Source organism: Callithrix jacchus, chromosome 5 (assembly GCF_049354715.1).
Source record: "Callithrix jacchus isolate 240 chromosome 5, calJac240_pri, whole genome shotgun sequence".
NCBI lineage: Eukaryota > Metazoa > Chordata > Mammalia > Primates > Cebidae > Callithrix > Callithrix jacchus.
In genome coordinates this window covers 144,064,233-144,076,982 of record NC_133506.1, presented here as the reverse complement: position 1 = coordinate 144,076,982, position 12,750 = coordinate 144,064,233, and the positions used below count along the sequence as shown (strand labels likewise).

The window sequence follows — 12,750 nt, the reverse complement described above, 5'->3', positions numbered from 1 at the left end:
GTATCTTGCACTGAGAAGGACATGAATACTGAGCGCTAGAGGACACTGTTTTGAGTTGGATTGTGTCCCCACTCTCCCAAATTCAGACACTGAAATCCTAACCTCTGGTTAATTTACCACTGATTTGTTCTTCTCTACTATATTAGGTACTAGTTACTGCTTATCACAGGTGACATTCTTTTTTCCCTTTTTCTCAATGTTGGTTTTTCTCTCATAACTCTTCTAGCTTATTACTTTTATTCCTCTTGAGAAACGACTTTTGATAGTGACCCTTAGCCAATCAAACACGTCTTGTCCTTCTCTGCAAAAAAAGCAGCCACAACATAATCAGCTATACCCTTTTGAATTCCTTGATTGTAAATTTTGTTGCTAGGTGCTGAGCAGCTTATTTTGTGTCACCAAATGAGAGTCTCTTTCAGAAGGCAGATTAAGAAGAGAGAGACTCTCTCCATAAGGTGGGGATACAGCCAAACAATGAGTAAATGTTGAAAAGATAATCTGCAATGCTTCTGAGACAAAATTCAGCCCATAGCAAGATTTCATGGTTCCTTATTAAAGCTCGAATTTTATTAAGTTCCTAGCACAGCAATGCTACAAGACCAATCTTGGCAGGCCATAGGAAAAGTTTCCCATTCTTTTTTAGATTATCTTAATAACCCAGTGCTAAGCTCTAACCTCAGTGTTAACATATTCAAATATTCACACTTAAAGAGGACATGCTTTACTTCATGAAAGAATTTAATCATGCAAAGTGCTTACTTTTCCAGCAATACTTAATTGTTCAAAATTATGGTGTGCTGTCTTCAATGCTTCATCAATTTCTTCTGTAGTGTTAGTGTCCTAAGAAGGGAGGGGAATCACATAAAAATATAAAACTAAGAAACAGATGATTAGATATGTATACTATAGTTGCAAAAAATTCAGGCTACCATTTTGGTTACAAAAGCAACACACTCACTACAGAAAAGTGAAAACAAGCAACAAAAATAACGATCAATCCTGCTAGATAACCTGGAGATAAAAACCATTCATATTTTAGAGCTTTGGTTAGACCGTTCCAGATTTTTTTTAGAAAGATGTATTTTTTTAATAAGATCATGCCATGTAATAATCTTTTCAACTTAAAACTACCTTGAACAATTTATCATGGCAATACATGTATACATATAAAAATATATATAAATAGTTCTTAAGAAAAAAAGATTATAATATGACTCCATTAAGATTTACACTGGAAGGAAAAGGAGCAAAATTAAGTGCTTTTTCTCCTTTCTCTGTCCATTAATTTTTTTTATTTTTTATTTTTGAGATGGAGTTTCGCTCGTTACCCAGGCTGGAGTGCAATGGCGCAATCTCGGCTCACCGCAACCTCCCCCTCCTGGGTTCAGGCAATTCTCCTGCCTCAGTTTCCTGAGTAGCTGGGATGACAGGCACGTGCCACCATGCCCAGCTAATTTTTTTCTTTTTTTTTTTTTAGTAGAGATGGGGTTTCACCATGTTGACCAGGATGGTCTCGATCTCTTGACCTCGTGATCCACCCGCCTCAGCCTCCCAAAGTGCTGGAATAATTTTTTTTTTTTGAGACTGTCTCACTGTTGCCAAGGCTGGAGTACAGTGGTGGTAACTCCACATACTGCAACCTCCACCTCCCATGTTCCAGCGATGGCTGGAATCATAGGTGTGTACCACCACAATTGGCTAATTTTTGTATTTTTAGTAGAGATGGGGTTTCATCAAGTCAGCCAGGCTGGTCTTGAATACTTGGCCTCAAGTGATCTGCCCGCCTGGGCCTCCCAAACTGCTGGGGTTACGGACATGAGCCACTGTGCCCGGATTTCACTAATCATCTTAACACAAAAATTTAATACTTCACTCAACATCATTTTGGAATTTGTTCTATTTCTAATCTTAATACATTATTTAAATTTATCAGGAATAAATAAAAGGTAAAATTCAATCTTCAGCAATAACAACAACAAACACAGTTAGGCCTTTTGGTTGCCATTAAAATAACTGAAAAAAAAAATCACACTTAAAATTTTAAAACTTGTGCTTTATATGTTTCACAGAACCTGGATTCAGTAACTAGTTTCAAAGAGAAGAAGCTACACACAGGTAAATATCAAAAACTTTAAAAACAAAGTTACTCAAAAGTAGAATGGGTTGCCCCAAAAGAAAAGAGAACTGTCCAAACACAGAACAAAAGAGATTCAAGTAAGAGGGTGGGCTTACTTCTGTTACCTATAAATTTCCAAAAGAATCTATAATTATAGAAGAAAGTTAAGCTACTAGAGACAAAGTCAAACATCGTACTTCATGATCAATGTATTTCATACCAACATTACAGCTGATGAGTTCAAAACAGTCCTGTGTGTGGATGCTGAATATTCTAAACCAGTAGTTAGCTGATCGACAGTCTTCTTAAAGTCCTGAGAACAATTCTTTATCCTGAAAAATGTCAAGTATATTATTTTATTTTTTGAGACAGGATCTTTCTGTCACCCAGGCTGGAGTGCAGTGGCACCATCATGGCTCACTGCAGCCTCAACTTCCCAGGCTCCAGCAAGTCTCCCACCTCAGTCTCCCAATTAGCTGGGACCGTAGGTGTGTGCCACCACACTCAGTTAATTTTTTTTGTTTTTTTTTTGTAGAGATGAAATTTCAAAATGTTGCCCAGGTTGGTCTCAAACTCCTAAGCTCAAGTGATCCACCTGCCTCAACCTCTCAAAGTGCTCAGATTACAGTCATGAGCCACTGTGCCTGGCCCAAGTACATTATTTTAAACATCAACATTAATGTAATAATTTTAATCTTCTATTCATATTTTTACCATAAAAATAACTCATGACTTATAAGAACATGTACAGTGAGTTATCAATTAACTATAAATGGGAAGAGAGAAACCATGAGTAAATATGCTTTCATACAAATTTTAAAGAAAACAAATTCCAAAAACAACGGCTTCATGTATATATTGTGTTTTAATTACTTAATTACTGGTCCTTATGTGGTATTTTTTGCTACAAACGATGACAATCACTGTAATGTGTTAAGCTCATCAATTAAAGTAAGTGTTTATATATACAAAGCCAGCTATTAAAAAGAATGTACTTAACAAGTCTGGAGAATTTACAAAGAGGTAATGAATTTAAGTAGGCAAGTTAATGGCAAAGAAAAAGTTCATTGCATTATCTAGTATATAGAAGCTAGAGTTTTTATTTATTTATTCAGATATGGAGTCTCATTGTGTTGCCCAGGTTGGTCTCGAACTCCTGGACTCAACTAATCCTCCTGCCTCAGTCTCCCAGTGCTAGGATTACAGGCATGAGCCATCATGCCTGGCTAGTTTTATCTTTATATAACCATATTGGCTAGCACACTGTAACCAGTGTTTGCTGAGTTAACAAAAGCTTATAGCTTACGGAGGAAACTATGATGTTTAAATGTTACTCTTGAAAATATAAGGGCTAAAAAAAACCAAAAAAATAAATGTTACTCTTATGCAGAAAAATACTAATCAAATAATTTTTAAACATTCTATTACTATGAAAAAGTGAATGTTCATGTTCTTAAAAACAGGAATGCATTAGCCCTGAGGATTCCATTATTGAATTCCTGTTTCAAAACATTAAAAACAAATCAGTGAAGAAATGAGCTAAGGGTTACTGTAATTTAATAATATACAACCATTTAAAACCAAACTGCACCTTAAATAACAGTTACTAAAGTAAGTATAATTGACATAAATTTAATTTTTAAAATTTGGGTACTTTCTGGTTAAGATGGATTCCTCTACCTCTGAAAGTAAAATTTCACTTTGCAACTCTGACATTATACATATAAAGAGTACAATCTGGTTTGGCTTGCATGACATGTCAGAAAATTTCACACAGCAGTACACTTCTCTAGTTTGAGAAAAAAAGATCTGGCAACACTGGGTTGGCCTTAACACACAGCAATAATTGGCTACAGCTGACTAACAACCGCCTCCTTTGGAGGGGGTAAGCCCTCAGCATCTACTGCTATCCTCACCACTCACTGTTTCAACTCAGTTGACCTCACCCAGTAAGTTATCTGCTTAACTTCTGTATGTGTTCAAATGTGGGAGCCCTAAATTTGATAAAAATGGCTACTCCATGGGGACTCACAATAAGCCAGACGATTCTTAAAGGTTTGTTCTAATGACTCTACATAGAGCTCATGGAGGAAGTGACCAGTGGTATAGGAATTGGGAGCAATACTGGTATTCAATAAACCTATTTTTACATTCTGGTTCTGTGACTAACCAGCTGACATACTTTAGCTAAGTGGTTTTACTACCCAAAGAAAATGGCTACAACCTTTTTTTTTTTTTTTTTCGAAGTACTCATTTAGGCCTGGAAAGAGAAGCTACAGTGGTAATGTGAAGTGCCAGGAATTCTAGACTGAAGAATTTTGAATTTTAATTCAATAATCAATAAACAACTATAGCATAAAGCAGAGTCTGATAATGAGCTAAACAAAAGAATAGGAGAATTAAATAAGGCAGTAGAAATGAAAACAGGTTATGGATATAGGAGATACTACGGAAGGCATCTAACGGAGGTAAATGAATGCAATAGGAGGAACTGAGGTGATTTATAAATACTTGATGCCATTAAGAAAACTGGAGAGCTCCATATAAAATTGTTCCTTGAAAGAATCTTGTTTTATTTCTTGCATAGTCTACTACCATAGCAAAAATGCTTTAAAATGTTATATACAAATTACCATCTGAGTATGGTTCTAGGAAATTGATCAGAAGGTCCTTTAATACTTAAAAAGCTGCAAAAATCAAAAGTAATATAATAAACATTGCATGTTTACTCTGTGTCCTAAACCAGAGATGTAAACAGGAATAAAATGTGCTCCATTCTCTTAAAAGGGCTTACAGACTAGCAGGGAAAGACAAACAGAAACATTAATTATTAAGTGAAATAATCAGTAACATGTACTTTTTTTCTCTAGCTCGGTGTATTAAAAAAAATAAACTCAAAAAGAGAATCTATTAATGCATACATGTGTAAAGTCTCATACAATAATGCAAAAATGAATAAAAGAACTCCAAAGGTATTATTTCTCCTATAAATCACTTCTCAAACCAACTCTGCACAAAGTCTTCCATTATACTGTACTTGTGCTACTTTAAACAATCAATAGAACCTGGGTGCAGTGGCTCATGCCTATCCCAGCACTTTGAGAGGTTGAAGCAGAAGGATCACTTAAAGTCAGGAATTTGAGACCAGCCTGGGCAACACAATGAGATTCCACATCTACAAAAATAGAGAAAAAATCAGCTGTGCATGGTGGTGCATACCTGCAGTCCTAGATACTCCAGAGGCTGAGGTGAGAAGCCAGATTGAGCCCAGGAGTCTGAGGCTGCAAGTGAGCCATGATCACAACCACTGCACTCCAGCCTGGGTGACAGAGTGAGAACCTGTCTCTAAAACAACTTAGAATTTTTAAAATTTTCAAAAAGAATCAAGAGAAGACTAAGTTACTTTTTTCTCTATAACTTCCTTTCATCCAGCATGAGTAACTTTAACCAGTATCACTTTCAGCCTTTCTTGATGTGGGAATACTTAAATTTCTTTCTTTAAATAAGGACAAACAAATGCTGCTTCTTTAAAGAGCTGGAGTCTCCATTCCACTGACAGCTAAAATGAATTAGGAACTTAAAGAGCACTCCATAAACAGTGGGTTAGAAATACAGATTTAAGAAGGACATTTTATCAGTAATTCTAAAACTATTTCAGTAACACACTGACTCTATTCAAATAAATACACATGGGACATACGTCTTAGGCTGCAGTTTTTGCATTACAGGGTCTTCTTTAAAATATCCAGCCATTGGGTAGTGGCCTTGTCTAGTATTCACAGCTGTAGCAACCTTAGGACAAAATAAGGGTTTAAAAAAACAAAGACAGTTATCCAATACATTCTGTTTATCCAGAACCTAAACAACTATTTAAGCGTACCATTCATACAGTTAATAATAACCTTAAAAATCCTGAAACCCTCTGTAAATCAAAGAGAAAATTGTACTTATATGATGCTTTGATCCATTTTAATCTTTGAAAGAAATCAGGAATGTGGCAACTATTAATTTTTAGTTAATTAACAAAAACACTTCATTCTACCATAATTCTAAAGGAAATACTAGCAATACTTTCAATCTTACTTTAAAAATTTTAGGCCAGGCACAGGACAGGGGTCACACCTATTAGCCCAGAACGTTGGGAGACTGAGGTGGGTGGATCACCTGAGCTCAGGAGTTCGAGACCAGCCTGGCCAACATGGTGAAACTCCATCTCTACTAAAAATAAAAAAAAATAGCTGGGCATGGTGGTGGGCACCTATAATCCCAGCTACTCGGGAAGCTAAGGCAGGAGACTCGCTTGAACCCAGAAGGGAGGCTGCAGTAAGCCAAAACTGTGCTATTGCATTCCAGCCTGGGCAACAAGAGTGAAATTCTGTCTCTCCAAAAAAAAAAAAAAAAAAAAAAAAAGAGGGGAGGGGGATGGGACAGGTCACTTATCTCTAAAAGTTAAAACTAGTCAAAATGATACAAAATAGATTTATCACAACATTAAAATCAAAATTAGTATTTGTAAACACATTATAAACACTTACCCATTATCCAAAATCCTAAAAATAGTACAAGTATAATAATTTAAGAACATTAAATGTGAAATCATTTGCCAAAAAAGGCAAAAAGTTACTGTTCAAACATTTTTTAAAAAAAAATATTAAAACAGGACAGATATATGGAACACAGATATTTCCAGCTGCCTGCTCCTTTCTTTTCCCTTCACTTATTTTTCACCCACAAGACTGAATCCATCGGGGATCTACCACAACCACAGGAGGAGGGCTCTCTTCATCTTAACCACATAGCCTGCCACATCTGAGAAGCCCCATGTCAGAAAAAGAGAACACATTAGGAGTTTCCCACAATAATATATCCAAAATAGGCAGCTTCTGATATGTAATTTGTTTGTTATAATTGAAACTTTCATTAATTACAATATATGGGTTTTTTAAAACCATATTTAACTTGCAAGCCAGTTAATCCAAACCTAAATAATGAAGGGTTATTTAGTAGCCTGGAAGCTTAGAACTTTTACATAATTCAGATTTGATTCTTAGCAATCCTAGGAGATAAGACAAAGCAGGTATTATATCCACCTCACATATAAGGAAACCCAGGCTAGGCTGACAGAATGAGAACTACATTCTAGGTCTCATGTCTCCGTATGGTCTCCCACACTGCCACAGAAAACAAATGATATAAAGCTTTATCATCTGAATTCTCCAGTAAAACATTAAGAATTTACAGCTTGAGGCAACTTTCCAAGAACATACTATATGAACTGAACTATACTTACATTTGTATTAAAGGTATAGGATATCAAATAAATTTTATTTTACATCCTTAATTCTCATTCTTACAAACAGATGGAATCTTAATGGAATTGTTTTTTAGTGCTTCTGAAGTACAAATTTTAGGCAGTAGTTTTGCTTCTCTACATTTTTGTAGAATGGCATCTCCACAAATGTACACTTGATCACACACAAAGGTTGAAGGGCAAGAGGAGTTCTAAATTTGCTTGCACAGATTAGTGTGTAAAATGGGGGCTAGGGTTTTTAAAGGAATATATACCATTAAAGTAAACAAAAAGAGAATTTTCCACAGCAGTGGCCCAAAGAATCGAAATATGCAGGCCAATAAGTGTATCACTTTAGCCTTTTATTTTTCTTATCACTTTGAACAATTATAAAATGGATAGGAAAAGTTTTATCTTGTGTTAGGTTTCTTTGTTAAAGATTCAGCAGCAAAAATCCAAGTGTTTAGTCCCTGCCTCCCCGTCTCACTTTGTATCTCACTCTATGGCCAGGCTGAAGTGCAGTGGCACGATCTCAGCTCACTACAACCTCCACCTTCCAGGTTCAAGTGATTCTCCTGCCTCAGCCTCCCTAGTAGCTGGGACTACAGGTGCATGCCATCGCGCCCAGCCAAGTTTTTAGTTTCTAAATAGAAATATGTTTTACTTCTGTAGTATTTTTACCATTAACATTATGATGTGTTTAATGTGAAAAATTATAAAACTTACCTCACAATCAGGGCATATAATTGTAGTGCATTCTTCAGTTACTAACAAGCACAGTTCACATAAAGCATGTCCACACTGAAGTTCATAATGATGACCTATTGATGAAATAATTATTATTTTGAAGATGATTATCGAGACACGGTCTTGCTTTGTTGTCCAGGCTGGAGTACAGTGGTGTCATTACAGCTCACTGCAGACTCCACCTCTTGGGCTCAAGTGATCCTCCTACCTCAGCCTCCCAAAAGTAGGAGGGACTACAAGTGTGTCCCAAAACACCCTAATTTAACTGATGAAATTCTATTGTGATTAAACTGTCCACAATGTGTTAATGCTGAACGGGCAGTACTGATCAAAGGGAAATTCAAAGGGGATCCTACTGTACAGGAAAAGATACCTACTACAGTTTGAAATAGGTGAATTATTGAATATATATAAGGAGTAACCAACTATTCACTGTCAGGAGGGAGAAAAATCAAGAAAAACCAAGCACAGCTATGTAATAGCATTTGCAGGAACTCAGATAGCTATTCTGTACCTAGAATACTTTATATTGTATTCATAAATATTTATGAATCTGCCATATCTTATACAAAGTGCTCTAACACATTTTATTTGTTCTTTGTAAATATCACAGTTAAGTGGGCTGGAGCTAAAATAGCATTTTGGAAACTGGGTTAACTAAATGGTATAATCCACACTCCAATCCAGTTCTGTTTCCAAGTCTAATATTCTTTCTAACATTGATCATACTGCCCTCTACTGCTTTCTATTTCCCATCCTGTGAAGAGGTCAGGAAGGGCCAAACCTTCCTGGCAAGACGGTGCTCTCAGAATTATTTAAGACATTGGCAAGGCCAGAAGCCAGATGCTACTATTATCACACACCCGCAACTCACATAGATCATTTTCACAAACAGCATTTACGAAAGGAAATACCATAACTTGATTGAAAACCTAATATGATTTAAATTATCTAAGTAGAATTACAAGTTCATAAAAAGTAACATTTGTTTTAGCTATATAATTTCAAAGATTTTTAAAGTTTTGTAAGAAAAAACAAAAAAACTAGATAAAAATCAGTCATCTTTTACTAGCAAAATATTTTATAGAGTTCATGCTGAATTATAATAATTGCATTTTTTTTTTTTTTTTATTCTGAGACGAGTCTTGCTCTGTTGCCCAAGCTGGAGTGCAGTGGCAGGGAGTATCTTGACTGACTGCCACCTCTGCCTCCTGGGCTCATGCGATTCTCCTGCCTCAGCCTCCCAAGTAGCTGGGATTACAGGTGCACGCCACCAAGCTTAATTTTTTGTATTTTTAGTAGAGAAGGGGTTTCCGCCATGTTGGCCAGGCTGGTCTCAATCTCCTGACCTCAAGTGATCCGCCCAGCTCAGCCGCCCAAAGTGCTGGGGCTATAGGCGTGAGCCACCGTGCTCAGCCTTGCATTAATTTTATTTTTTAAAAAAGGTTTACAAGTTTCCAACCCAACTGAAATACCTGAAACTTGCTTACAACCATGCAAAATTTTAAAGCCCTATTTAACTTCCAGAGATAAAACTGCCAACAAAGTAAAAACACTTAACTGTTCCTATAAAATTTCTGATACTGAATAACTTAATATGTGGTACATTACAGCTTAAAAAGCACTTTCCAGGCTGGGCGCGGTGGCTCACGCCTATAATCCCAGCACTTTGGGAGGCCGAAGCAGGTGGATCACGAAGTCAAGAGATCGAGACCATTCTGGTCAACAAGGTGAAACCCCGTCTCTGCTAAAAATACCAATAAAATTAGCTGGGCATGGTGGTGCGCGCCTGTAGTCCCAGCTACTTGGGAGGCTGAGGCAGGAGAATTGCTTGAACCCAGAAGGCGGAGGTTGTGGTGAGCCAAGATTGTGCCACTGCACTCCAGTCTGGGTAACAGCAAAACTCCGTCTCAAAAAAAAAAGCACTTTCCAGATTCTAAACACATAGCCACTACTTTTCTAAGCATTATAATACAAATGTATGGAAGAACTACTCATTTTAAAAGGTTGTGTTCTAAAACTTTATTCTGTAATTTTTATTTCATTCAAAAATGGAGACTTTCTACGTAAAGGCAGCAGTGATCTAAACCCCAAGTAGGAGAAACTTGGTTCTGCACTGAAATCACAACTAACTTTTTCTGCAAAGGCACACATCTCAGTCCATCTTGACAGGACTGAGAAAACTGATAGAATGACCTTAACTTTGAAAGTATAAACATTAAACGGTTACGCCAGGTAATACTAATTTTTCAGTAGCTCCAAGAGTTGAGATTCAACAACTCATCTGTATCAGAGCACTCTATTTTAAGTTGCATTAAAATAACTTAAACCTGTGATCACTTGAGTGTAGATGAACAGATCAATAGTAGTGCAGTGTATTTTTCCCCTCACGTATAAAGACCAACACACATACACACAAGGTGCACTAAAGAAACTATCATTTTCCAAACAGTGCTTTAGGTGAATGTGAGCCATATGTAAAAACAAAAAAACCACACAAACAAAAAAATGCTAACAACAACAAAAATTCCAAAACCATTTCACAGTGGTCTGCTTGTTATTCCCACAACAAAAACTACACAAGGAAATCAAGTTTCACTCCTTCTTGAGGACAAAACAATGGGCTGCATTTCTACGTCTACTTTTGCACGAACCCGCCAACCTGCCATGTGAGGGGTAGATTAAAGTGACCCGTGCCCCCATCCTCCCGGCTGGAGAGTTGGTGAGGCCTGAGCGGGGAAGTGGAGAAAGCTGTGGCTCTAACCAACCTAAGTGCGGCCTTCTGGGGGGTTGTCTGCAGCTCGCAAAAGACCTGTGACGCAGTTTGCAGGGACACCTGGCTTGGATGCAGCTGACCAAGCCTCACAAGCCCACCAGCTTACCTGGCCCCTAGCCCTCCCTCCAGGCTGGCTCCCCACTGGGTGGGCCCTTGGGCTCCTCACCGGATGCTCTGGACACCCTCCTTCCACACCTGGTGCACTGGATTTCAGCGGCCCCCCAGGGCTGACTCTTCCTTCCCATCCGCTGGTAGGAAAACCGGACAGACCCAGCCTTCGAAGGTTCTGCCGCCATCGCGGTCTCTTTTTTCTGGAACAATCCCAGCCTGCTCGTCCCGGCGGCCCTCGCGGCAGCGACCAATCATGGGAGGCCAGCCCCTGCAGATAGCCAATCAGTGGGTCTGGAAATTAAAGCCCGCCCCTGAGCTCGCCCTTGAGGGGGCTGGGGCTGTTTTCCGTTATCCTGGGCGTTACCACTCCTAGAAGGGGCGCTTTGTGGTCGTTAAGAACTGTTCACTTTTACATTCTTCCCAAAGAGTCACCGCTTTAGCACTTTTAGTCATCCCAAATTGAAATGTATTTTAAACATTATTACTTACATTGTGGGTAATTTCATAAATAAAAATAATTTGTATTGAAGCAATCCCCTTTTCCTATTATGTGTCAGGACCAGAAGCCCTAAACCTGTATGCTGGAGGCATCCAGGGCTTGGTTAATAGTAGCTAGAGTGGAGAAGCTAATCAGCAGCCGTCACTGGGGGCGATTCAGTGAATGCTTTCAAATTAAGGAGTGGTCACCATTACTACTGTTAAGCCTAATTATATACAAGTCAGTGTGCCGAGAGTGGTTGGGGATGCTAAGAATTTATGAACTAGGGCCGGGCGCGGTGGCTCAAGCCTGTAATCCCAGCACTTTGGGAGGCCGAAGCGGGTGGATCACGAGGTCAAGAGATCGAGACCATCCCAGTCAACATGGTGAAACCCCGGCTCTACTAAAAATACAAAAAAATTAGCTGGGCATGGTGGCGCGTGCCTGTAATCCCAGCTACTCAGGAGGCTGAGGCAGGAGAATTGCCTGAACCCAGGAGGCGGAGGTTGCAGTGAGCTGAGATCGCGCCATTGCCCTCCAGCCTGGGTAACAAGAGCGAAACTCCATCTCAAAAAAAAAGAATTTATGAACTAACAGTTTCTGCTTGAGAGGTATATAACTCCCTTAAAAAAATGGTAATTTCCACCAAGATAGCTATGTGTTCAGTGCTGGACTTGTGTTAGGAACAACAGGAACTACTGTGTTCTGCCGGGTGCAGTTGCTCACGCGTGTAAGCCTAGCACTTTGAGGAGCTGAGGTAAGCTGATCACCTGAAGTCAGGAGTTTGAGACCAGGCTGGCCAACGTGGTAAAATCCTGTCTCTACTAAAAATACAAAAAAATTAGCCGGGCCTGGTGTCGGGCTCCTGTAATCCCAGCTACTCCGGAGGCTGAGGCAGGAGACTCTCTCGAATCCGGGAGGTAGAGGAGCCGAGATCGCGCCATCACACTCCACCCGGGCAACAAGAGTGAAACTCCATCTCAAAAAAAATTACTGCGTTCTGAAAAATGAAGTCAATATGGTCTACAGTGGTATGAAAAGTCTTCCTGGAGGATACACGGTTTGCACTAGACCTTACAAGATAGGCAGTACTTACAGGAGTAAACAAGAAATAAGGGATTCCAAGGATAAAGAACACATCAGCGAGGGAAGGTAGATGGAAGACACAGTGGCTTCTTGAGAATTTTAAGGCCATTTAGCCAGAGTACGAGTTTCCTTAAAGTAAGTTTATT

The 12,750-nt window shown here is 38.7% G+C and overlaps 1 protein-coding gene across 11 annotated transcripts in view; it reads right to left on the bottom strand.

The window, feature by feature from the left end:
- RNF17 (ring finger protein 17) overlaps positions 1 to 12,750 on the bottom strand; it is a 157,988-nt gene that overhangs the window by 93,391 nt on the left and 51,847 nt on the right. For 6 of the 11 annotated variants that reach the window (XM_078375187.1, XM_078375188.1, XM_078375185.1 and 3 more), the window contains 5 exons: positions 11,096 to 11,308; positions 8,133 to 8,227; positions 5,817 to 5,908; positions 2,337 to 2,448; positions 760 to 840 (listed from right to left, as the gene is read on the bottom strand). In XM_078375187.1, coding sequence (XP_078231313.1) covers positions 760 to 840; positions 2,337 to 2,448; positions 5,817 to 5,908; positions 8,133 to 8,227; positions 11,096 to 11,225 — 510 coding nt within the window. In that variant the 5' untranslated portion in view covers positions 11,226 to 11,308. Of the gene's footprint in view, positions 1 to 759; positions 841 to 2,336; positions 2,449 to 5,816; positions 5,909 to 8,132; positions 8,228 to 11,095; positions 11,309 to 12,750 lie in introns of those variants that run through there. The other 5 variants (XM_078375192.1, XM_078375190.1, XM_078375191.1 and 2 more) reach the window with 2 other exon arrangements.